The 26,228-nt window shown below is 36.7% G+C and overlaps 1 protein-coding gene across 4 annotated transcripts in view; it reads right to left on the bottom strand.

Annotated features, from left to right (window-relative positions):
- Positions 1 to 26,228, bottom strand: part of DNAH12 (dynein axonemal heavy chain 12) — a 203,784-nt gene that overhangs the window by 24,913 nt on the left and 152,643 nt on the right. For 3 of the 4 annotated variants that reach the window (XR_012011905.1, XM_072785760.1, XM_072785758.1), the window contains exons 60-62: positions 24,268 to 24,408; positions 4,598 to 4,756; positions 4,328 to 4,472 (exon numbers count right to left, since the gene is read on the bottom strand). Coding sequence is in view for 3 of the 4 variants with exons in the window: in XM_072785760.1 (XP_072641861.1) it covers positions 4,328 to 4,472; positions 4,598 to 4,756; positions 24,268 to 24,408 (445 nt within the window). In the remaining variant the exon portion in view is untranslated. The remainder of the gene's footprint in view (positions 1 to 4,327; positions 4,473 to 4,597; positions 4,757 to 24,267; positions 24,409 to 26,228) is intronic. The other variant, XM_072785759.1, reaches the window with a different exon arrangement.

The following is a 26,228-nucleotide window of genomic DNA, read 5'->3' as shown; positions in this document are numbered from 1 at the left end:
GACTTGAGCTGCAATATGGACTCTTCCCTGGGTCCTCAGCCTCAGATTTTGGATTCGCCAGCCTCCGTAATCACATGAGCCAATTCCTATAAATCTCTCTGTCTTACCTATCCTATCGGTTCTGTTTCTCTGGAAAATCCTGACAAACAGGCTTTAGCTGAACTTAGTTTGATTCAATTTGATTCAATCCAACTCAATTCACAGACATTTACTGAGATGTCCTACTACCTTTCAGACACTGTTTTAAGTCCTGGAAATACTGAGCAAAGTAAGACATGGGTTCTGACCTCCAGAAGCTCAGAGTGTAGTGGGAGATGCTAACAAACAAGCAGACAATTATCTCATATTCTAGTGTGGTGAGCACTGTAATGCTTAAGCACAGGCCCCCAAGCATGGCAGACTAGGCAATAACCCCATACTTGGCATTGAAACAACATCTCCATTGGCCATCAGAGAGCCATTCTGTGGAGTGCAAATTAGGCAAGTGTTTCCCAGATGCAGAGCTAACCATTCCTAAGTTTACAATGAACAAGGGAGGCTATTGGTGATAAAAATAATGAATACAGCATTGTTTACCCTTTAAAGGGATTTACTGTCTAGTGAAAGAGACACACACACATATATATACCCAACTATCAGGTAGGAACGAATGAGGTAAGTTTTAACAATGCACAACAGTCCTTGAGAGTTAAAATAAGAAATACTCAGGAGTCTAATAATTAAGTAAGCCTCTTTTAGAATCTACTCAGAGGCTAAGTGAAGCATTAGATAATGCTCCTTGTGAAGCTTTATGAAAAACATAAAATGTAAAAAAAAAGAAAAAGAAAAAGAAAAAAAGGAAAGCAAGGAGAAGGGACCACTGCAATTACTTTTACCACCTTCATTTTATACATGGAGCTCAGAGGGGTGAGGTGACTTTCTCAAAGTTTAAACTACACATTTGAATATAGTTTTTGGTTTTCTGTTTAAAACCTTTTATTTTGTAACACCATAATCACCTTTCTTGAATGTGTGAAAAACCAGTATTAGCCTGTTTATTTCACCTATAGGAAGATTTTTGTGTCTGTTGGTCATCTGTATGTATTCTTTGGAAAAATGTCTATTCATATCTTCATTTTAAAAAATTATTATTTGTGTTTTGGGGTTTTGAGTTTTATAAGTTCATTCTGGAAAACAGTATGGAGTTTCCTTGAGAAGTTAAAAATATATCTACCCTACAATTGCACTATAACCTATTTATCCAAAGAACATAAAAATACTGACTTGAAGAGATATATGCACCCCAATGTTTATGGCAACATTATCAACAATAGCCAAATTATGGAAAATAATGGGAAAAAAAATTCCAAATTATGGAAAAAGCCCAAATGTTCATCATCCAATGAATGTATAAAGATGTGTTATTTATATACAATGGAATATTACTCAGCCATTAAAAGAAAGAGATCCTGTCATTTGCAATGACATGGATGGTCTTGGAAAGTATCATGCTAAGGGTAATAAATCAGACAGAGAAAGACAAATACCATATGATCTCATTCATATGTGGAATTTAAGAAACAAAATAGATGAACATGGGGGTGGGAAGAAGAGCAGCAAACCAGGAAACCCACTCCTAACTATAGAGAACAAATTGAGGCTTACTGGAGGGGAGGTGGGTGCGTTAAATAGGTGATGGGTATTAAGGAGGGCACTTGTGATGAGCACTGGGTATAGTATGTAAGTGATGAATCACTAAATTCTATACCTGGAAATAATATTGCACTGTATATTAACTAATTGTAATTTAAATAAAAGCTTGGAAGAAAAAAAAAGAAAGATATTTTTTGCATGTTTAAACTAATAACATTGTGACATGTACAAGATTCTCTACCATCTTTTACTTCCAGCCGATATGGCCCCTTCTGCTAATAGGGCCCAGATTTACACTTTCAAATAAACAACTAAAAATGTACAAAATTTTAAAAACAACCATTTTCAGATACTGGGCAATTCAGACAATAAGTGGTACAGGCCTTTGATCTCTGTGAAAGAGGAAACACACAAGGTGAGATCTATTATCCCTTTAGCTTTCTCCTGGGAGGTACATTCCAGCCTGTGGAACAGGAAAAGTGATTGAAAGCAGAGCAACACAATTTTGCTGAGTTGGTAAGATAGGAATCAGAGTCCAAGGAGAGAGATCACTAGAAGTTGCAAATTAGAAAGAAACTACCCAGAAAAAAGAAAAAAAGAATGCAGAAACTGACATAACAGTACTCTTGAATCTTTGCTAAATACTATGGTGTGCATGCATAGGCTAAAAAAAGAATGACTGGGGAGCTTTGAACTTGAGGATCTACAGAGCTACCAGAGTTCATGCAAGGCTGCGAATTATTCAAGTTCCCAATAGCCACAGTGGAGAGCCCTTGGTGATCACATGTGGCAGTTGGTAAAGTCCCCAGAAAAGTCACACTTTAGAAGTGGAGCTAAACTATCCATTGAGTAAAGGCTATTCTGCATGTGTGCTAACAAATCTTAAAATAATCTTTGAAAGGAACAATCTGAATTTAAGTAATTTAACTATGTAGCCAAAGGGATTGGTAACCTTTTTTCTACAGAGAGCTAGATAGTAAAAACTTTAGGCATTGTGGGCCATATACAATTTCTGCTGCATATTCTTTTTATTCTTTTTTAAAACAATTCTTTAAAATGTAAACATCATGAATATGCTCATGGCTGGACAAAAGCAAGTCATGGGCTGGATTTGTCCTGTAAGTATTGTTTGTTGACCCTTGACCTTGCAGGATAAAATTCAACAATCTTTAAAAGAAGATAACAAAATCCAAATTATCAACAATGTCTGGTATCCAAACAAACATTATTGGGCAGGCCAAGAAGAAAATATAATGTATAACCAAGAATAAAATCATTCAATAGAAAAAATCCAGAAACGATGAAATCAGCAGTCAAGGTTTAAAACAGTTGTTATGAGCAGCCCGGGTGGTTCAGCGGTTAAGCGCCGCCTTCAGCCCAGGGCCTGATCCTAGAGACCCAGGATCAAGTCCCATGTCAGGCTCCCTGCATGGAGCCTGCTTCTCCTTCTGCCTGTGTCTCTGCCTCTCTCTCTCTCTCTCTCTCTCTTTCTCTCCCTCTGTGTGTGTGTGTGTCTCTTGTGAATAAATAAATAAAATTAAATTTTAAAAAATAAAACAGTTGTTATAACCATGTTCAAGTATTTAAAAAATGAACAGAATGAAAGATAAATATAATATGTAAAAAAGAACTAAATGAACTAATAATGAAATATATAATAGCTGAAACAAAAAAAAATTTTAAGTTTTATTTATTTGAGAGACAGAGAGAGATAAAGAGCCTGTAGGTGTAAGCAGAGGGAAGGACAGAGGGAGAGGAAGAATCTCAAGCATACTCCCCACTGAGTGAGGAGTCCAATGTGGGGCTTGATCCCACGACCCTGAGACCATGCCCTGTGCCAAAACCAAGAGTCAGACTCCTAACTGACTGAGCTATCCAGGAGCCCCTGAAACAAATAGATTAATTGGATAGGAATAATAGCAGATTAGAGACTACAAAAGAAGAAATCAGTAGACTTAAAGATAGCAATAGAAACTATATAAACTGAAGCACAGTGATACAAAAAGATTTAAAAATAAATAACAGAGCACTTATCTAATGTATAATACCAAGCAGTCTAATGTATATTTAATTGGAATTATAGGGTGGAGTGGCAAAAAATATTTGAAGAAGGGGCACCTGTGTGGCTCTGTTGATTAAGCCTCTGACTGTTGGTTCTGGCTCAGGTCATGATGTCAGGGTCGTGAGATAGAGCCCTGCCTCAGATTCCATGCTCAGCATGGAGTTGCCTTGAGATTCTCTCCCTCTCCCACTGCCCCTCCCCCCTCCTCTCAAATAAATAAATAAATAAAATCTTTTTAAAAAAGTATTTGAAGAACTAATGGCCAAAATTTTTCCCAAGCTCAGGAAAACTATAAACCTACAAATCCAAGGAGCAAAATGAACCCCCTGCTTTGAGCACCTACAATGAGGGTCAAAGAACCAAATAGCAATAACCTAAACCTGAAACAATAAGTTTTTTAAAAATTTGGGTAGAGTTGACACACAATGTTACATTAGCTTCAGGGGTACAACTTATATTTAGTAAGTTTATATATTACGCAGTGTTCACCACAAGTGTAGCTACCATCTGTCCCATTACGTCACCTTTACAATATCACTGACTGTATTTCTTATGTTGTGCCTTTAATTCCCGGGACTTATTCTTAAATGGCCAATTAGCTGCATTTCAAAATAGGATACATTTGTCTTTTACCTTATCAGGTCTTAAGCACCGAAGAATTATTATTTTCTGTAGTTCATTTAGTTTTTCATCCATTGGTACTGGAAATTTAGCATTGTGTGGCTCTTTACTGTCATAAATTTCCCGCCATTCGGTTATATGTTCACAAAAATGCTCTCTAATGGAAAAAAAAGCTTACTAGTTATTATTTCATTGGAATATAATTTAAAAAGAAATTGTTGAACAAGGAGCTTAAAATTTACCTATCCTTATACAATGTTGTCATCAAGTTTAAACAATTACCTGAGTTCTTTGAAGGCAGGAAATTCACTTGCACGACAAATTTCCTCCCAGCTTTTATCCTGTAGCCAAGTTGGATCAGGATTTTTTTCAGCACTCTTAAGACTTACTCCTCCAGTTAAAAGAAACATCAGTTCCTGGTATTCAATCTCTTTCTTTGCCCTGTAAAACCAAAATAAAGATTGCTGTAAATTGCTGATTTTAAAACTGAATGAAGTAAATTTCTGCTTCTATAGCCTTGATAAAATAATCAGAACTGAATTATTATCCTACTGCCATAAACAACTGGAAAACTAGATAAAGTGAATGAAACGACTGTTTTTGGAAATTATACAATAGCCAGTGTAAGAAGGGAGACAAGTAAGGTGATCCCTATGATTGCCTCAGCTATCCACCTGGAGGCACTTTCCAGACTACAAAACAGAGGGGTGATCAAAATCAGAACTTGATAGTATTGCTGAGTTGAATAAACAGAGGTCAGAATGAAGGAAGTCTGAGGAGGCAGAATTTGTGGGCAGAGTAGGAGGGAGGAGGGAGATGCATAGAAAAGAGGACCAGAAATCTGTGTATCGGTCCTCTATATGGATACTTAATATCTAATACTTAATGCTAAGGCATATAGGAAAAGGGTAAAACTATAGGAGACAAGGCAAAGAATATCGAGGGAGCTGTAAATTGAGCAGCTATCAGAGCTCACACGACTAGTTCTTGCCAACTACAGTTGAATTTTTGTTGAACATCGGAGGAATTCAGGAGCAATATCAGAGGGATCATGCCTTAGTAGCAAAGCTAACCTAGCTTCAGAAAAAAGTATATTCTAAAGCTACCAAAAGAAAGCTTAAAAACAAGCCTTGAAAACATCAAACTATTCCAGTAATTTAAGTACCTGCAGAAGTAAAGTCTAACGCTCTTTATATTTTTTAAAGAGTTTATTTATTTCTTTGAGAATGCGAGAGAGAGCATGAGCAGAGAGAGGGTCAGAGGCAGAGGGAGAAGCAGGCTCCCCACCAGCAGGGAGCCTGATGTGGGGCTCAATCCCAGAATCACCTGAACTGAAGATACACACTTAACCCACTGAGCCACCCAGGCACTCCATCTAATGTTCTTTAAAGGAATAAAAATAACCCCAGCATTTATCCATGTAAAATTCACAACATCCATAACCAGAAGAAAAAAAAAATTCAGTCAATAAATATGTACAAATGATAGAGATAATACAACAAGAGGATAGGAATGTTAAAATTCCTGATTCACTGATTTCTTTCCAGATGTAGAGAAACTGAAATTATTCATTACCAGTAGATATACAGTATAAGAGATATTGAAGGAAATTTCAGGTAGATGGAAATTTGAATCAACACAAAAGCATAGAGCGCCAGAATCAGCACAAAAGAATAAAGAGTACCAGAAATGGTAACTATATAGGTAAACATATAAGACTTTTTTCTTATTATTTAAGTCTTTTTAAAAGATTACTATTTAGAGAAAAAAAACAATGTGCTGTGTGATTTATAACATGTACAAGTGAAATGTATGACAAAACAGAAGCTAGAAGGAGAGAAATGGTAGTATATGGTTATAAGTTCTTACACTATATATATATAAAAGAATATAATTTTACCTGAAGATAGACTGTGATATGATAAAAGATATACTACAATCCAAGTAAATCACTAAAAGAATAAAACAAAAAATTATAGCTAGTAAGTCAACAAAGGAGATAGAATGGAATAATACACACTCAATTCAAAGAAAATGAGGAAATGGAACAATAAACAGACGTGCAAAGCAGAAAGCAAGTTGTAAGATGGTAGATTTAAACATAACTCTATATTCTCATTGACTGTAAATGGTCTAAACAATTTCATTAAAGGTAGCGATTATCAGATTGGATAAAACAAACAAGACCTAACTACATGTTGTCTTCAGAAATACAGCTTAAAGACACAAATAAAAGTATGGAAAAATATATACCATGTTAACACTATTCAAAAGAAAGCCAGGGTCCATAATAGCATCATAAAAAATAGATTTCAGAGCAAAGGATAGAGCAGGGTTTAAAATAAAAAAGGTCAAGTCAATTAATTAAGAGGTCATAACAGTCCTAAACATTTACACATCTAATAACAGAGCATCAAAACACAAACACATATTGATAGAACTGTCAGGAGCAATCTCCATAGCTGAGAGATTTCAAATCTCTCTCAAAAATCAATTGAACAAGTACACAGAAAATCAATAAGGATATAGGGTATGGACAAGCTTGACCTACTGGGCATTTATGGAATATTCCATTCAAGAACAGTAAAATACACATTCTTTTCAATGGCATATAGAACATTTGCAGAGATAGACCACATTATAAGCCTTAAAGTGTCTCATTCATAAAATTTCTAGAAAGGATAAGTATGGAGGCGGAAAGTAGAACAGTGGTTGCTGGGGCTGGGAGTAGGAATAGGAGTTGACCAAGGAAGCACAAGGAAACTTTGAGATTATGGAAATGCTCTAAAATTGGATTTTGGTGATAGTTGCACAATTGTATAAAAATCACCTAACTGTATTCTTACCATCGGCAAATTACATAATACGCCAATTACCTAATAAAGCTGAAAAAAGGGCAGTTTTCCAGATAAACAAAAACTAAAGTTTATCACCAGTAAACCGGCTTTACAAGAAATTTTAAAGAGACTTTTATGAGCTGAAAATAGATGGCATTAATTAATAGCAAAAAACATACAAAAGTAAAAATCTCACTGGAAAAGGTAAAGAGTAAAGGGAGTAGATTTGATCACTTATAGAGCAAGTATGTTGGTTAAAAGACAAAAGTAATAAAATTAAAACTACAATAATTAAAAGATGCATAAAATAAAAATTTGTAAAATGTGACATCAAAAATATAAAACAAGGGGGTAGTAAAAATACAGTTGTGGAATGTGTTCAAATTTAGGCTGCTTTCATCTTAAATTATTATTATTTTTTTTTTTACTTATGATAGTCACACAGAGAGAGAGAGAGAGGCAGAGACACAGGCAGAGAGAGAAGCAGGCTCCATGCACTGGGAGCCCGACGTGGGATTCGATCCCGGGTCTCCAGGATTGCGCCCTGAGCCAAAGGCAGGCGCCAAACCGCTGCGCCACCCAGGGATCCCTCATCTTAAATTATTATAAACACAGGATGCTATATATGAACCTCACAGTAACCACAAAGAAAAAAAAATACCACAAAGAAAATGAGAAAGGAACTTAAACATAAAACCAAAGAAAGCCATTATACCACAAGAGAAGTGAGAAAAGGGCAGAAAGGAACAAAGACAACAGGCAGAAAACAATTACAAAGTGGCAATAAGTACATGCTTATCATTAATTACTTTAAATGTAAATAAACTTTCCAATCAAAAGACATAATGGCTAAGTGGATTAAAAAAAAAAGACTCATCTTTATGCTGTCTACAAGAGACTCAGTTTAGGAGTAAAGATACAGATAAGGAGATTCCTTGAGAAGTTAAAAATAGAGTTACCCTACAACCCAGCAATTGCACTACTGGGTATTTACCCCAAAGATACAGAGGTAGAGGTAGTGAAACAACAGGACACCTATACCCCAATATTCATAGCAGCAATGTCCACAAAAGCCAAACTGTGGGAGCAGCTGAGATGTCCTTCAACAGATGAACAGATAAAGATGTTGTTTGTATGTACACACACACACACACACAATGGAATATTACTCGGCCATTAGAAAGGATGAATACCTACCATTTACATGGATGTGGATGAAACCAGAGGGTATTATGCTGGGTGAAATAAGTCAATTGGAGAAAGACAATTATCATATGGTTTTACCTATATGTGGAATATAAGAAATAGCTCAAGGGACCATAAGGGAAGGAGGGAAAACTGAATGGGGAAAAATCAGAGAGGGAGACAAATCATGAGAGACTCGTAACTCTGGGAAACAAACTGAGGGTTACTGAAGGAGAGGTGGGTGGGGGGATTGGGTAACTGGGTGATGGACATTGGGGAGCGCACAAGATGTGATGAGCACTGGGTGTTATACTATATGTTGGCAAATTGAATAAAAAAAAAAGTAAAGATAAACACAGATTGAAAGTGAAGGGACAGGAAAAGACAGTCCATGCAAACAAATGAAAAGAAAGCTGATGTAGCTATACTCATATCAGACAAAACAGACTTTAAAATGAAGACTGTAATAAAAGACCAAGAAGGGAATTACAGAATGATAGAGGAATCAATCCAGCAAGAAGATTCAACATTTATCTATCTATCTATCTATCTATCTATCTATCTATCTATCTATCTATACCCAGTGTATAGGAGCACCAAATATAGAAAGCAAATATTATTCTCCTAAAGGTAGAAACTGATAGCGATATAATAATAATAGGGTACTTTAACACCCCCACTTACATCAATGGATAAAGCAGTCAGGCAGAAAAGCATAAGGAAACACTGACCTTAAATGACACATTAGACCAAATAGACTTAGTAGCCATATATTTAAAATCCCAGCCAAAGGCAGAATACGCATTCTTTTCAAATGCACATGGAACATTCTCTAGGATAGATTACATGTTAGGCCACAAAACAAGTCTCAATAAATTCAAGAATATTGAGATTATATAAATATATATATTTTATATATTTATTATATATATTTAGTATATAGCTATATATAATATATGATTGTATTATATATTTTTATATATTTATATATTTTTTAAAGATTTAAAAAAAGATTTTATTTATTCATTCATGAAAGACAGAGAGAGACAGAGACATAGGCAGAGGGAAAAGCAGACTCCATGCAGGGAGCCCGATGTGGGACTTGGTGCCAAAGGCAGACGCTCAACCACTGAGCCACCCAGGTGTCCCTATTTTTAAAAAATATTTATTTATTTATTTTAGAGAGAGAGAGAAAGAGCATGAAAGAGTAGGGGTAGGGAGAGGGAGAATCTCAAGCAGACTCCCCACTGAGCATGGAGCTTGATGTGGGGCTCAATCTCACAACCCTAAGATCATAACCTAAACTGAAACCAAGAGTCGGACACTCAACCAACTGAGCCACCCAGGTGCCCCAAGACTGAGATTACATTAAGCATCTTCTCTGCCTACAATGGTAATAAAACAAGAAATCAATAACAACAACAACAAAAAAAAGACTGGAAAAACCACAAAAATGTGGAGATTAAGCAACAGGCTACTAAGCAACCAATGGATCATTAAGGAAATCGAAGAAATTAATATAGATAGAGACAAATGAAAACAGGAATATGACATATGAAAATCTATGGGGTGCAGTAAAAGTGGTTCTAAGAGGGAATATCACAGCAATATGAGCCTACCTCAAAAAACAATCTAAGTTTAAACCTAAAAGAACTAGAAGAAGAATAAATGAAGCCCAAAGTTAGTAGAAGGAAAAAAAATAACAAAGATCAGAGTGAAAATAAGTCAACCTGAGACCAAAAAATGTAAACAAAAAAGATCAGTGAAACTAAGAGGTAGTTCTTTGAAAATATAAACAAAATTGACAAACCTTTAGCTAGATTAGCCAAGAAAAGAAGAGGGCTCAAATAAATAAAATCAGAAATGCAAAAGAAGTTACAACTAACGTTACAATTACACTATAAATAATTATATGCCAGTGAATTGGACAACCTAGAAGAAATGGATAAATTCTCAAAAATATACAATCTTCCAAGACAAATCACGAAGAAATAGAAAATTTGAATAGACCAATTGCTAGCAAAGAGATAGAATCAGTAATAAAAAAACTCTTAACAAACAAAAGCCCAGGCCCAGACAGCTTCGCTGGTGAACTCTACCAAACATTCAAAGACAGTATCTGTCCTTCTCACACTCTTCCTTCAAAAAAACTGAAGAGGAGAAAACACTTTCAAACGTATTTTATGAGAGTGGCATTACTTTAATACCAAAATCAGACAAGAATACCACACAAAAAAGAAAATTACAGGCCAATATCTTTAATGAACATAGAGGCAAAAATAACAAACATAGCAAACCAAATCCAACAATACATTAAAAGAATCATACACTATGATCAAGTGGGATTTATTCTAGAGATCCAAGGATGATTCAACATCCACAAATCAATCAAGGTGATACACCACATTAACAAAATTAAGGATAAAAATCATGATCATCTCAATAGATGCAGAAAAAAATCATCTAACAAAATTCAACATCCATTTATGAAAAAAACTCTCAATTAAGTGCATAGAGAGGGAACATACCTTAATATAATAATGTCTATATATGATAAACCCACGGCTAATATACTCAATGGTAAAAACTCAAAAGCTTTTCCTTTAAGATCAGAAATAAGACAGGATGCCCACTCTCCACACTTTTATTCAACATAACACTGGAAGTTCCAGCAACAGAAATTAGACAAGAAAGAGAAACAAAAGGCATTCAAAATGGAAAGAGAGAAGTAAAACTGTCACTATTTGCAAATACTTTCTATAGAAAATTCTAAAGGTTTTGTTGGAACTAAAAAAAAAAAAACTGTTAGACCTAATAAATACAGAATTGTAGAATATGAATGATATCATTCTAAAGAAATCAGTGGCATGTCTACACACTAATAAAGAACTATCAGGGAATTTAAGAAAACAATCTCATTTACAATTACATCAAAAGAATAAAATACCTAGGAATAGATTTAATCAAGGAGGTGAAAGACCTGTCCACTAAAAACTGTAAGATACTGATGCAAGAAACTGAAGACACAAATAAATAGAAAAATACTCTGTGCTCATGGATTGGAAAAACCATATCATTAACATGTTCATACCACCCAAAGCAAGCAACAGATATAATTCCAATAAAAATTCCAACAATATTTTTCACAGAACTATAAAAACTAATTTAAAAATTTGTATAGAATCACAAAAGATCCTGAATAGCCAAAGTTATCGTGAGAAAGGACAACAAAGCTGAAGTTATCCTGCTTCCTGACCTCAAACTATATTACAGAACTATAGTAATCAAAATAGTGTAGTAGTGGCATTAAGGACAGACCCATAAATCAATAGAATAGAACTGAGAGCCCAGAAATGTATATACAGAGCTCAGAAATAAATATACCCCCACACAGTATATACAGACAATTAATGTATGACAAAGGGGGAAGAACACACAATGGAGAAAGGACAGTTTCTTCAATAAATGGTGCTGGGAAAACTGGACAGCCACATGCAAAAGAATGAAACTAGACCACTATCTTATACTACTATTTCACAGAAATTAATTAAAAATGGATTAAAGACTTTAATGTAATACCTGATACCATAAAATTCCTAGAAGAAAACATAGGTTGTAAGCTTCGACATCAATCTTAGCCCTATTTTTGTGGCTATGACTCCAAAGGCAAGGGAAACAAAAACAAAAATAAACAAATGGGACTATATAAAACTAGAAAGTTTCTGTAAAGTGAAAGAAACCATCATCAAAATGAAAAGACAACTCAGTGAATGGAAGATGATATTTATAATAAATCAAATATCTGACAAGGAGTTAACACCCAAAATATACAAAGAATTCACACAATTTAACAAGAAGCAAACAACTTGATTTAAAAATGGGCCTAGGATTTGAGTGGACATTTTTCCAAAGAAGTACAGATGGCCAACAGGCACGTGAAACAATGTCCAGCATCACTTATTAGGGGTGCCTGTGTGTCTCAGTTGGTTAGACATCTAACTCTTGATTTTGGCACAGGTTATGATCTCAGGGTCCTGGGATCAAGTCCTGCATCAGGTTCTGCACTCAGTGTGGGGTCTGCTTGAGATTTTTTCTTTCTCTCCCTCTGCCCCTCCCCTGCTCATGCTCTCTCTCTTTCTCTCTCTAAAATAAACAGATAAAATCTTTTTTAAAATCTCAATTAGGGGAATGCAAAATGCAAATCAAAACCACAATAAGATATCACCTCACACTAGTTAGAATGGCCATAATAAAAAAGACAAAAAAGTATTTAAGAGGATGTGGAAAAAAGGGAACTCCTGCACCCTATTGGTGGAATATAAATTGGTGGGCACTATGGAAAATAGTATAGAGATTCCTCAAAAAGTTAAGAATAGAATACAATACAACCCAGCTATTTCACTTTTGGTATTTATCTGAAAAATATGAAAACACTCATTTGAAATGATACATGCACCTCAATGTTTATGGGGGGATTATTTACAATAGCCAAGATATGGAAACAACCTAAATGTCAGTCTCAGACATATAAGGAATGATATCTTGTCATTTGTGACAACATGGATGGAACTTGAGGGTATTATATTAAGTAAAATTAGTCAGAAGGAGAAACATAAAAAACAGTACAATTTCACTCATATGTGGAATATAAAAATAAACAAATAAGCAAAACGAAACAAACTCAGAGATACAAAGAATAGATTGGTGATTATCAGAGGGAAGGGAGTTTTTTGTATGGGGGAAGGGGGTCAAATGTATGGTGATGGATGGTAACGAGATTTTTGGAAATAATCACTTGGCAATGAATGCAGATGTTGAATTATAATATACATCTAAAACTTATATAATGTTACATACCGATTTTAACTTGTAAAGAATGAGAAACACACACACAAAAATGAGAAACACAAAACAACAATGGCAATGAATAGAAAACGATAACACATATGGTAGATATTAATCCATCTACATCAATAATCAATTTAAATGTAAATGGTTTCATTACATCAATGAAAAGACATAGCCTGTCAGAGTGGATGCAAAAATAAGATCTAACTATATGTTGTCTACAAAAAAAAAAAAAAATTTTAGAATACTACTCAGCCATGAAAAAAACGAAAATTTGCCATTTGCAATGAACGTGGATGGAACTAGAGGGTATTATGCTAAGCAAAATAAGTCAATCAGAGAAAAACAATTATATGATCTCACTCATGTGGAATTTTTAAAAAAGATTTTATTTATTTATTCATGAGAGACAGAGAGGGAGAGAGAGAAGCAGAGACACAGGCAGAAGGAGAAGCAGGCTCCATGCAGGTATAAAAAAGAATCAAGTGGCGGGGGGTGGAGGGGAGCCAGGCTAAAGCCGGGTGGAGAGCCTGGGGACAGGAAAGCCCCACCCCGGAGAAGCAGGAACTTTAAAAATCCGCACCGGATTCTTCCCCACGGAAAGGCGCTCAGCAGGGAAGCCGGGCCGAAGCGCAGGAGGGGCAGCGGGGCCTCCAGTCTCCCGGGGTCCCCAGTAGAGGAGGTGCGCCCCGGGGAGCGCGCCCACCCCGCGGGCCCAGCGCGGTAAAGGGCTGGAGCGCCGGGCGGGGCCTGGGGAGCAGCTCAGGTGGGGGCTCCGCGCGGAGGGGGCTGCGCCCTGCTGCCTTAGGGAGCCGCTGGCCCGGGAGTGTGATTCCAGCAGCAGAGGCCCCGGAGCCCAGGGCACCGGGGGACACAGCCCAGGATCCTGCGCTCCCCCCGGGACAGGCAGAGGCCGGGAGCGCACAGGACAGCGAGGATGCTCCTGCCGCTGGGCGCCCTGCGGGCTGTGCAGGTCAGCGCCCCCCGCCCCCGGAGCATCCAGGCCAGTGCGGATTGGGAGACTGAGGTAGTTACTGGGGGAGCTGACTCCAGGACTGGAGGCCTGCCTGCCGCCAGTGTGGTTGTTCCTCCTGGTGTCACCCTGTGCCTGGGAGAGGCGGGCCGCCAGGGAACAGGGGCCTCACAGGATAAACAGCTCCCACTGAGCCGTGCACCTGGCAGGGGGCTGCGCAGCTCCCCCAGGCTCACACACCTGAGAATCATCACAGCAGGCCCTCCCTCCCCCAGAAGACCAGCTGGAAGGACAGGGGAAGAGCAAGTTCTTGACGGAGCAGTGCTGGGAAGCTCCAGGGGAAGTCGAGGGATTTACAGTACATAGAACTAGAGGGTACCCCTCCTATTGTTTTTTCTTCCTTTTTCCAGTACAACCCATTTTTATACCAGACTGTAAATTTCCATTTTTTTCTCTTTTCCCACCTTAACTACAATATTTTACCACCTCTTCATTTTTAAGATTCTTTATTTTTGACTTTCATACTTCTACAATTACAGGTCTAGATATATTTTCCACTTCTAGATACCCTACAACATACTCAATTTTGGGAGATATACAAGATATGTTTTTTGTTTGTATGTTTTGTGTTTTTTGTTTGCCTCATTTTGTTCTACAATGGTGGAAGTTAATACCTTCTAAAAATGACCAGTATGCACCCAGAATCAAGTGATACACCGTGCTGGTTCGTTCTGTGAGATTCCTCATTCCCATTCTGCACCCCTCTATGTTTTTGTGGTCAATGTTAGGGCTTTCTACAAGTATTTCTGGTTTATATAAATCTGGGACTGAGCATCTTCTAACATACAGAACTTAATATACTCAAAACCAAGAGGATCACCCTCTAGAACCCCTCAGACTACATTCTCCTTCTACTACAACTTCATCACCATCCACTACAATTTCATCACCACCACCATCTCCCAGCGCCCCCCCCCCCCCCGCTTTTCTTTTTCTCTTCTTCTTTGGGATTCTTGGCCTTTTATTTTTTTACTACTTTTTTTAAACTTTGTTTTTCATTTTAGTGGTCCTTTTGTTTTATTTTGTTCTGATCTTTGTTTTCAATTTCTGGCCTCTGACCTCATCAGAATCATCTAGGGTGTAATTTGCTTAGGTCACGGTTGATATTCTTGACTCAGCCCACTCATACAGCCAATCTGCACTGAGCAAAATGACTCGAAAGAAGAACTCACTGCAAAAGAAAGAATCTACTCTCTGCCACAGAGTTACAGAATTTGGATTACAATTCAATGATAGAAAGCCAATTCAGAAGCACAATTAGAAAGCTACTGGTAGCTCTGGAAAAAAAGCATAAAGGAATCAAGAGACTTCATGACTGCAGAATTTAGATCTAATCAGGCCAAAATTAAAAATCAATTAAATGAGATGTAATCCAAACTGGAGGCCCTAATGATGAGGGTTAAAGAGGTAGAAGAAAGAGTGAGTGACATGGAAGACAAGTTGATGGCAAGGAAGGAAGCTGAGGAAAAAAGAGAAAAACAATTAAAAGACCATGGGGAAAGGTTAAGGGAAATAAAAGCCTCAGAAGAAAAAAAAATCTACCTATTATTGGGGTTCCAGAGAGGGCCAGAGGGCCAGAAAGCATATTTGAACAAATCATAGCTGAGAACTTCCCTAATTTGGTGAGGGAAACAGGCATTCAGATCCAGGAGATAGAGAGGTCCCTCCCAAAATCAATAAAAACCGTTCAATACCTTGACATTTAATAGTGAAACTTGCAAATTCCAAAGATAGGGAAAATCCTTAAAGCAACAAGAGACAAGATTTCCCTAACTTTAATGGAGAAAAAGAATAGATTAACAGCAGATCTTTCCACAGAGACCTGGCAGGCCAGACAGGGCTGGCAGGATATATTCAGGGTACTAAATGAGAAGAACATGCAGCCAAGAATACTATATCCAGCAAGGCTCTCATTCAGAATAGGAGAGATAAAGAGCTTCCAAGATAGGCAGAAACAGAAAGAATATGTGACCACCAAACCAGCTCTGCAAGAAATATTAAGGGGGAACCTATAAAAGAAAGAGGAAGCCCAAAGAAATAATCCACAAAAACAGGGACTAAATAGGTATTACGATGACACTAAATTCATATCTTTCAATAGTAACTCTGAACATGAATGGGCTTAATGAGCCCATCAAAAGACCCAGGGTTTCAGACTGGATAAAAAAGCAAAACCCATCTATTTGCTGTCTACAAGAGACTCATTTTAGACCTAAGGACACCTACAACCTGAAAATGAAAAGTTGGAGAACCATTTACCATTCAAATGGTCCTAAAAAGAAAGCTGGGGTAGCAATCCTCATATCAGATAAGTTAAAGTTTATCCCAGACTGTAGTAAGAGATGAAGAGGGATGCTATATCATATTTAAAGGGACTCTCCAACAAGAAGACCTAACAATTATGAATATTTATAACCCTAGTGTGGGAGCTGCCAAGTATATCAATTAATAACAAAAGTAAAGACATACTTAGATAATAATACACTAATAATAGGAGACTTCAACATGGCACTTTCTGCAAATGACATATCTTCTAAGCACACATCACCAAAGAAACAAGAGCTTTAAATGATACACTGGACCAGATGGATTTCACAGATTTATACAGAACTTTGCATCCGAGTGCAACCGAATACACATTTTTCTCAAGTGCACATGGAAATTTCTCCAGAATAGACCACATCCCGAGTCACAAATCACAACTGATACCAAAAGATTGGGATCGTCCCCTGCATATTTTCAGACCATAATGCTTTGAAACTTGAACCCAATCACAAGAAGAAATTTGGAAGAAACTCAAACATGTGGAGGTTAAAGAGCATCCTACTAAAAGATGAAAGGGTCAATCAGGAAATTAGAGAAGAATTAAAATGATTCATGGAAACTAAAGAACATGAAGATACAACCTTTCAAAATCTTTGGCATACAGCAAAAGCAGTCCTAAGAGGGAAATACATCACAATACAAGATCCCTCAAAAAATTGGAAAAAACTCAAATACAGAAGCTAACCTCGCACCTAAAGGAACTGGAGAAAAAACAGCACATAAACCTACACCAAGCAGAAGAAGAGAGTTAATAAAGATTCGAGCAGAATTCAATGAAATAGAGACCAGAAGAACTGTAGAACAGATCAACAAAACGAGGAGTTGGTTCTTTGAAATAATTAATAAGATAGACAAAACATTAGCCAGCTTTATTAAAAAGAAAGGTAAAAGACCCAAATTAATAAAATCATGAGTGAAAAAGGAACGATCACAACCAACACCAAGGAAATACAAACGATTTTAAAAACATATTATGAGCAGCTATATGCCAATAAATTAGGCAATCTAGAAGAAATGGGCGCATTTCTGGAAAACCACAAAATACCAAAATGGGAACAGGAAGAAATAGAAAACTTGAACAGGCCAATAACCAGGGAGGAAATTGAAGCAGTCCTCAAAAAACTCCCACGACACAAAAGTCCAGGGCCAGGGCAGCCCAGGTGGCTCAGTGGTTTAGCACTGCCTTCGGTCTGGGTCATGATCCCAGAGACCCAGGATCGAGTCTCATGTCAGGCTCCCTGCATGGAGCCTGTTTCTCCCTCTGCGTGTGTCTCTGACTCTCTCTCTGTGTCTCTATGAGTAAATAAATAAATAAAATCTAAAAAAAAAAAAAAAAAAAGTCCAGGGCCAGATGGCTTCCCAGGGGAATTCTATCAAACATCTAAAGAAGAAATAATACCTATTCTATTAAAGCTGTTTTAAAAGATAGAAAGGGATGGAATACTTCCAAACTCATTTTATGAGGCCAGCATTACCTTAATTCCAAAACCAGACAAAGACTCCACCAAAAAGGAGAATTATAGACCAATATCTCTGATGAACACAGATGCAAAAATTCTCAACAAGATACTATCTAATAGGATCCAACAGTACATTGAGATTATTCACAATGACCAAGTGGGATTTATCCCCAGTATGCAAGGTTGGTTCAACACTCATAAAACAATCATCGTGATAGATCATATCAACAAGAGAAAAAACAAGAACCATATGATCTTCTCAATAGATGCAGAGAAATCATTTGACAAAATACAGCATCCATTCCTGATCAAAACTCTTCAGAGTATAGGGATAGAGGGAATATTCCTCAGCATCTTAAAAGCCATCTATGAAAAGCCCACAGCAAATATCATTCTCAATGGAGAAACACTGAAAGCTTTTCCTCTAAGATCAGAAACATGACAGGGATGTCTACTATCACCACTGCTATTCAAAATAGTACTAGAAGTCCTAGCCTCAGCAATCAGACAACAAAAAGAAATAAAAGGCATTCAAATTGGTAAAGAAGTCAAACTCTCCCTCTTTGCAGATGACGTGATACTGTACGTAGAAAACCCAAAAGACTCCATCCCAAGATTGCTAGAACTCATACAGCAATCCAGCAATGTATCAGGATATAAAATCAATGCACAGAAATCAGTGGCATTTCTACACACTAACAATGAGACTGAAGAAAGAAAAATTAAGAAATCAATCCCATTTACAATTGCACCCAAAAGCATAAGATACCTAGGAATAAACCTAACCAAAGAGGTAAAGGATCTAAACCCTAAAAACTACAGAACACTTCTGAAAGAAACTGAGGAAGACACAAAGAGATGGAAAAATATTCTATGCTCATGGATTAGAAGAATTAATATTGTGAAAATGTCAATGCTACCCAGGGCAATTTACACATTTAATGCAATCCCTATCAAAATGCCATGGACTTTCTTCAGAGAGTTGGAACAAATAATATTAAGATTTGTATGGAATCAGAAAAGACCCCGAATAGCCAGGGGAATATTGAAAAAGAAAACCATATCTGGGGGCATCACAATACCAGATTTCAAGTTGTACTACAAAGCTATGAGCATCAATACAGTGTGGTACTGGCACAAACACAGACACATAGATCAATGGAACAGAATAGAGAACCCAGAAATGGGCCCTCAACTCTATGGTCAACTAATATTCGACAAGGCAGGAAAAAGGACAGTCTCTTCAATAAATGGTGCTGGGAAAATTGGACATCCACATGCAGAAGAAAGAAACTAGACCATTCTCTTACACCACGCACAAAGATAAACTCAAAACGGATGAAAGGTCTAAATGTGAGACAAGAATCCATGAAAATCCTAGAGAAGAACACAGGCAACACCCTTTTTGAACTTGGCCATAGTAACTTCTTGCAAGATACATCTATGAAGGCAAGAGAAACAAAAGCAAAAATGAACTATTGGGACTTGATCAACATAAAAAGCTTCTGCACAGCAAAAGAAACAGTCAACAAAACTAAAAGACAGCCTACAGAATGGGAGAAGATATTTGCAAATGACATATCAGATAAAGGGCTAGTTTCCAAGATCTATAAAGAACTTATTAAACTCAACAGCAAAGAAATAAACAGTCCAATCATGAAATGGGCAAAAGACATGAACAGAAATTTCACCAAAGAAGACATACACATGGCCAAAAAGCCCATGAGAAAATGCTCTGCATCACTTGCCATCAGGGAAATACAAATCAAACCCACAATGAGATACCACCTCACACCAGTGAGAATGGTGAAAATTAACAAGGCAGGAAACCACAAATGTTGGAGAGGATGTGGAGAAAGGGGAACACTCTTGCACTGTGGGTGGGAATGTGAACTGGTACAGCCACTCTGGAAAAACAGTGTGGAGCTTCCTCCAAGAGTTAAAAATAGAGCTACTCTACAACCCAGCAATTGCACTGCTGGGGATTTACCCAAAGATACAGATGCAGAGAAATGGCAGGACACCTGCACCCCAATGTTTATAGCAGCAATGTCCACAATAGCCAAACTGTGGAAGGAGCCTTGATGTCCATTGGAAGATGAATGGATAAAGAAGCTGTGGTCTATATATACAATGGAATGTCACTCAGCCATCAGAAACGATGAATACCCACCATTTGCTTCGATGTGGATAGAACTGGAGGGTATTATACTAAGTGAAGTAAGTCAGTCAGAGAAGGACAAGCATTATATGGTTTCATTCTTTTGGGGAATATAAAAAATAGTGAAATGGATTAAAGGGGAAAGGAGAGAAAATGAGTGGGAAATATAGAGGGTGACAGAACATGAGAGACTCCTAACTCTGGGAAATGAACAAGGGGTAATGGAAGGGGAGGTGGGTGGTGGGATGGGGTGACTGGATGATGGGCACTGAAAGGGGCACTTGACGGAATGAGCACTGTATGTTATACTATATGTTGGCAAATCAAACTCCAATAAAAAATATACAAAAAAAAAAGAAACTGAAATCTGGTTCTTTGAAAAGATCAATAAAATGGTTAACCTCTAGCCAGGATAACTAAGGAAATAAATATACAAATTACAAATATCAGAAATGAAAGAAGGGCCATCACTATTAATTCCTTTGACATTAAAAAGATAAAAAACAATATTATGAATGCTATGTCCTCAGATCTGATAACCTAGCTGAAATGGATCAATTCATTGGAAGATATAATCTGCCCAAATTTACACAAGGGGAAACAGGTAATCTGAATAGACTTTGTGTTATTGTACTTATGCTGCCTTAACAAAATATAACAGGAAGGGATGCCTGGGTGGCTCAGTGGTTGAGCATCTGCCTTCAGCTCAGGTCATGATCCCGGGATCCTAAGATCGAGTCCCGCATTGGGCTCCCCATGGGGAGCCAGCTTTTCCCTCTATGTCTCTGCCTCTCTCTCTCTCTCTCTGTGTCTCTCATGAATAAACAAACAAACAAACAAACAAATAAAATCTTTAAAAAAACAACAATAGGCTCAGTTGAATAAATAATGCTAATTTATTTTCTCAGAGTTCTGGAAGATAGAAGTTTGGATCAAAGTTCTGGCTGATTTGGGTTTTTGATGAGCCCTCTTTTCCTGGCTTGTAGACGGCCAACTTCTCACTGTATTGTCACATGACCTTTCTTCTATGTGCATATGGAGAGAGAGAGTACTCTGCTAGCTCTCTCTTTTTTTAAGGTCATTAATTCTATCAGATGAAGAACATACTTTTATGACCTTATTTAACCTGGTTACTTCCTTAGAGGCCTCATCTCTAAATACAGTCATACTGGAAGTTAGCATATCAACATATGAATTTGGGGCAGATACAACTATGCAGTCCATAACTATATCTATTAAAAAATTGAGTCAATAATTATTAGCCTTCCAAAACAGAAAGAACCACACTAAGATGGGTTTTTGGAGAATTCTACCAAACTTATAAGAAGAAATTCTACCAATTCCTTACAGTCTCTTCCAGAAAATAGCAGAAGAAATACTTCTCTAATTATTCTACAAATCCAGTGTTACCCTAATACCAAAACTAGACAGTAGATAGTATAAGAAAACTACAGACCAATATCTCTCAAGAACATGGATACAAAAATTCTTAACAAAATATTAGCAAATTGAATCAAACAATGTATAAAAAGATTAACACACCAAAACAGTGATATTTACCTCAGGTGTGTAAGGCTGTTTCAACATTCAAAAATCAATTAATGTTATCTATCACATCAAGCAACTAAAGAAGAAAAAGCACATCTATCAGTAGATGCAGAAAAGGCATTTGACAAAATCCAATACCCTTTCATGATCAAAATTCTAAGCAAAACAAGTATAGAGGGAAACATCCTCAACTTGATAAAGAACATTCCCAAAAAGCCTATGGTCAACATCATACTTCAATATGAGAAAGTAGAAACTTTCCCACTAAGACCAAGAACAAAACAAGAATGTCCCTTTTCACCACTTGTCAACTAAAAATCCTGGCTAGTGTAATAAGAAATAAAAAACATATAGATTAGAAAGAAAAAAATTAAATTGCCTTTGTTTGCAAATGACATATTTGTCTACGTAGAAAATCTAAAAATATAAAAGAATTGACAAAAAACTCCTAGAACTAAGAAACCAATTATAGCAAGGTTGCAGGATGCAACGTCAACATCCAAAAAGTCAGTTGCTTTCCTGTATAGCAATGACAAACAAGTGGAATTTGAAGTTAAAAACAGGATACAATTTGCACTGGCACCCAAAAAAGTGAAATACTTAGGTATAAATCTCACAAATCATGTACAAGATCTATATGAGAAAAACTACAAAAATGTGATGAAATAAATCAAAGAATTAAATAAATGAAGAGACATTCATGAAGAGGAACAATCGATATTGTCAGGGTGTCAGTTCTTCCCAATCTGATCTATAGATTTAATGCAATCTCACTCAAGATTGCAGCAAGTTATTTTGTGTATAATTGACAGACTGATTCTAATGTTTATATGGAAGGTCAAGAGACCAAGAATAGGCAACAATTGTTTTGGAGAACACAACACATATTCATCACATATTGAAGGAGAATACAACTGGAAAACTGAGATTACTGGACTTCAAGACAATGTATTGGTAAAAAAAAAATAGACAAATACGTCAATAGAATAGAATTTTGTGGATATCAACAAACTGATTTTCTATAAAGTTCAATTTATATGAAGATTCAAAAGACCCAGAATAGCCAACATAATATTTAAGAACAAAGTCAAGGACTGAACTACCCTTCTAACAAGATTTACTGTAAATCTAAGTCAATACTACAAAAGAACAAATACAGATCAGTGATACAGAATAAAGAGTCCAGAAATACACCCATATACCCGATCTTTGACAAAGAAGCAAGGGCCGTATAGTGAACAGTCTTTTTAACAAATGGTGCTAGAACAACTGGATATCCCCATGCAAAAAAAAAAAAAAAGAATCTAGATACTCTTCACAAAAATTAACTCAAAATGGATCAGGAACCTAAACGTAAAAGGCAAAATCATAAAATTCCTAGATTACACAGGAGAAAATCTAGGTGATCTTAGGTATGTCAATGGTTTTTTATTTTTTATTTTTTTGTCAGTGATTTTTTAGATACAACACCATGAGCCATGAAAGAATTGATAAGTTGGACTTCATTAAAATTTAAAATTTCTGCTCTGCCAAAGACACTGTCAAAAGAATGAGAAGGCACACCACAAACTGGGAGAAAATATTTGTAAAAGGCCTGTTGAAAGACTGTCACCCAAAACAACAATAAAAAAATGAACAATTAAACTGATTCAAAAGTAGCCAAAAGACCCAACAGATGCATCACTGAAGAAAATATAAAGATGGCAAATTAGCAAAGGAAAAATTCTAAACATCATGTGTCATTAGCAAATTGCAAATTAAAATCAGGTAACACTACACATCTATTAGAATGGTCAAAACCCAGAACACTGACAAGACCAAATGTTGGCAAGGATGTGGAGCAAGAGGAACTCTTACTCTTTGCTAGTGGAATGCAAAATTGTTATAGCTACTTCAGAAGACAGGATTTTTACAAAACTAAACATACTCTTGCCATATGATCAGCAATCACACTCTCTAGTATTTAAGCAAAGAGTTGAAAACTTATGTACATACAAAAACCTATATGCAAATGTTTACAACAGTTTTATTCATAAAGTTCAAAACTTGGAAGCAACCAGAATGTCTTTCAGTAGGTGAATAAACTGTGGTACATCCAGAGAATGGAATATTTAGTACTAAAAAGAAGTGAGCTATCAAGCCATGAAAAAAACATGGAAAGACTTTAAGTGCATATTATTGAGTGAAAAAACCAATTTGAAAAGGCTCTATTTCTTGTTTGTTTTTTTTAAGTAACCTCTACATCTAACATGGGGCTTGAACTCATGACCCCGAGATCAAGAGTCACATAGTTGGTAGTTACATAGATTTTTGCTTTTTAAGAGTCCATTAAAGTGTATGTGTATATTTGGTGGACTTTTATGTGTAACCCAAATTTTAAAAATCTAATAAACATCAAAACACCAATACTACTGTAGAGAAATGTATAGGTAAGATCATGATTTAAGCAGAGCAAAAACATCCTTTTGTGAGAAGCCATCCTCATCAAATCCTCATCCTAGTTTTCCCAGCCAAGTTTTTTAAAACAAATAAAAGAAAAAAAGCAAGTAACTTACAGAAGAAGATTGGCACATAACAAAAAAGAAAACAGCAGCTTGTCCTTCTCAAATAGTGATCGGCATATATTACAATATAAGTTGTATGTGAAGTGGTCATTTAAGTACCGTAGGCGCTTTTCCAAAATTTTGGATTTGTTACTGAAAGGTTGAAAAACAAGCAAATATGTTGAGTCAAACAAAGCTAACAAAAAATAAGTACCATATGAATTAACATGTAAGTATCCATTGTTAATTATGAAAATACACACACACACACACACACACACACACGAGTGCATATAAAACTGGTGAAATCTGGGGGCGCCTGGGCAATGAAGTTGGTTAAGCATCCAACTCTTGGTTTTGGCTAAGGTCCTGATCTCAGGTGGTAGGATGGAGCCCCACAGTGGCTCTGTGCTCAGCCATGGAGTCTGCTTGAGTTTCTTTCCCCCTCTCCACCTTCTCAAAGAAATAAATAAAATCTTTAAAAAAGAAAAAAAAAAAAAACTCTGGTGAAATCTGAATAAGCTCTGTGAATTTCCCGGCTTTGATATGGTACTATGGTAACGCAAAATGTTACCACTGGAGAAACCAAGTGAAGACTACATGGAACTTCCCTGTATAGTTTTATGTGTATGCAACTCCTGGTAAATTTATGTAAAGAAACACAGTATAATTCTATAAGAAAATGAAATAGGGTTTACACCATGTCTCTATTTTCAAAATTCTACACTTCTTTTTTTTTAATTTTTATTTATTTATGATAGTCTCACAGAGAGAGAGAGAGAGAGAGGCAGAGACACAGGCAGAGGGAGAAGCAGGCTCCATGCACCAGGAGCCCAACGTGGGATTCGATCCCGGGTCTCCAGGATCGCGCCCTGGGCCAAAGGCAGGCGCCAAACCGCTGCACCACCCAGGGATCCCTACACTTCTTATTGCATTCCAAAATGACTGAAAACAATCAGTTAATTAAAAGATACCTATATTGAATCCTTATTAGTGTGAGATTTATGTTGGGCAGGGAACTGTAAGAGATAAAGAAATGTTTTTGTTCCAAAGAAACATCAAATCTAGATCAATATGTATATATTTTTTAAAAATATGTGAAAAGTCAGAAAATATATGGACAAAAGGTTAATTCTGGGTATGATTTTGGCTGATATTTTCCTTCTTTTAAACATACTCTTATATGTTTAAAATTTTGCAATAATCATGTATTACTTTCTTTTTTTTAGTTCAAAAAATTTTCAGTAATACTTAAAGGAATGTAAGATGATACACCCATTCTGGGAAAGTTTGGCAGCAACTTTTAAAAAAACAAACAAGCAAGTACCACATGACCTAGTAATTGCACTTCTGGGCATTTATCCCCAAAATGAAAACTTATGTTCACACAAATACCTGTACATGCATGTTTATAGCAATTTTATTTATAATAGCTAAAAACTGGAAGTAACCAGATTTGCTGTAGTATATCAATATCATGAAATATTTCTTAGCAATTAAAAGGAACAATATACTGACACACACAACGATCTGAATGAATCCCCAGAGAATTAAGAATTGAGATTAAAAAAGACAATCCTGGGCAACCTGGGTGGCTCAGCAGTTTAGCACCACCTTCAGCCCAGGATGTGATTCTGAAGAGCCAGGATCGAGCCCCATGTCAGGCTCCCTGCATGGAGCCTGCTTCTCCCTCTGCCTCTCTCTCTCTGTTTCTCATGAATAAATAAATAAAATATTTTTTAAAAAGCCAATCCTTAAAAGTTATGTGCCATATATGGGGCACCTGGGGGCTCAGTCAGTTAAGGGTCCAACTCTTGATTGTAGCTCAGGTCACGATCTCAGGATCAAGCCCCCACACAGGACTCTCCAATGAAGGAGGAGTCTGCTTAAGATTCTTTCCCTTTATCACCCCCTCCCTGCTCATGCTCACTCACTCTTTCTCTAAACTAAATCGTTTTTTAAAAAGTTATGTG

Source organism: Canis lupus, chromosome 19 (genome assembly GCF_048164855.1).
Source record: "Canis lupus baileyi chromosome 19, mCanLup2.hap1, whole genome shotgun sequence".
Taxonomy (NCBI): Eukaryota; Metazoa; Chordata; class Mammalia; order Carnivora; family Canidae; genus Canis; species Canis lupus.
Note: the sequence above shows the minus strand (reverse complement) of the source record. Positions and strands in the feature narration are given on the sequence as shown.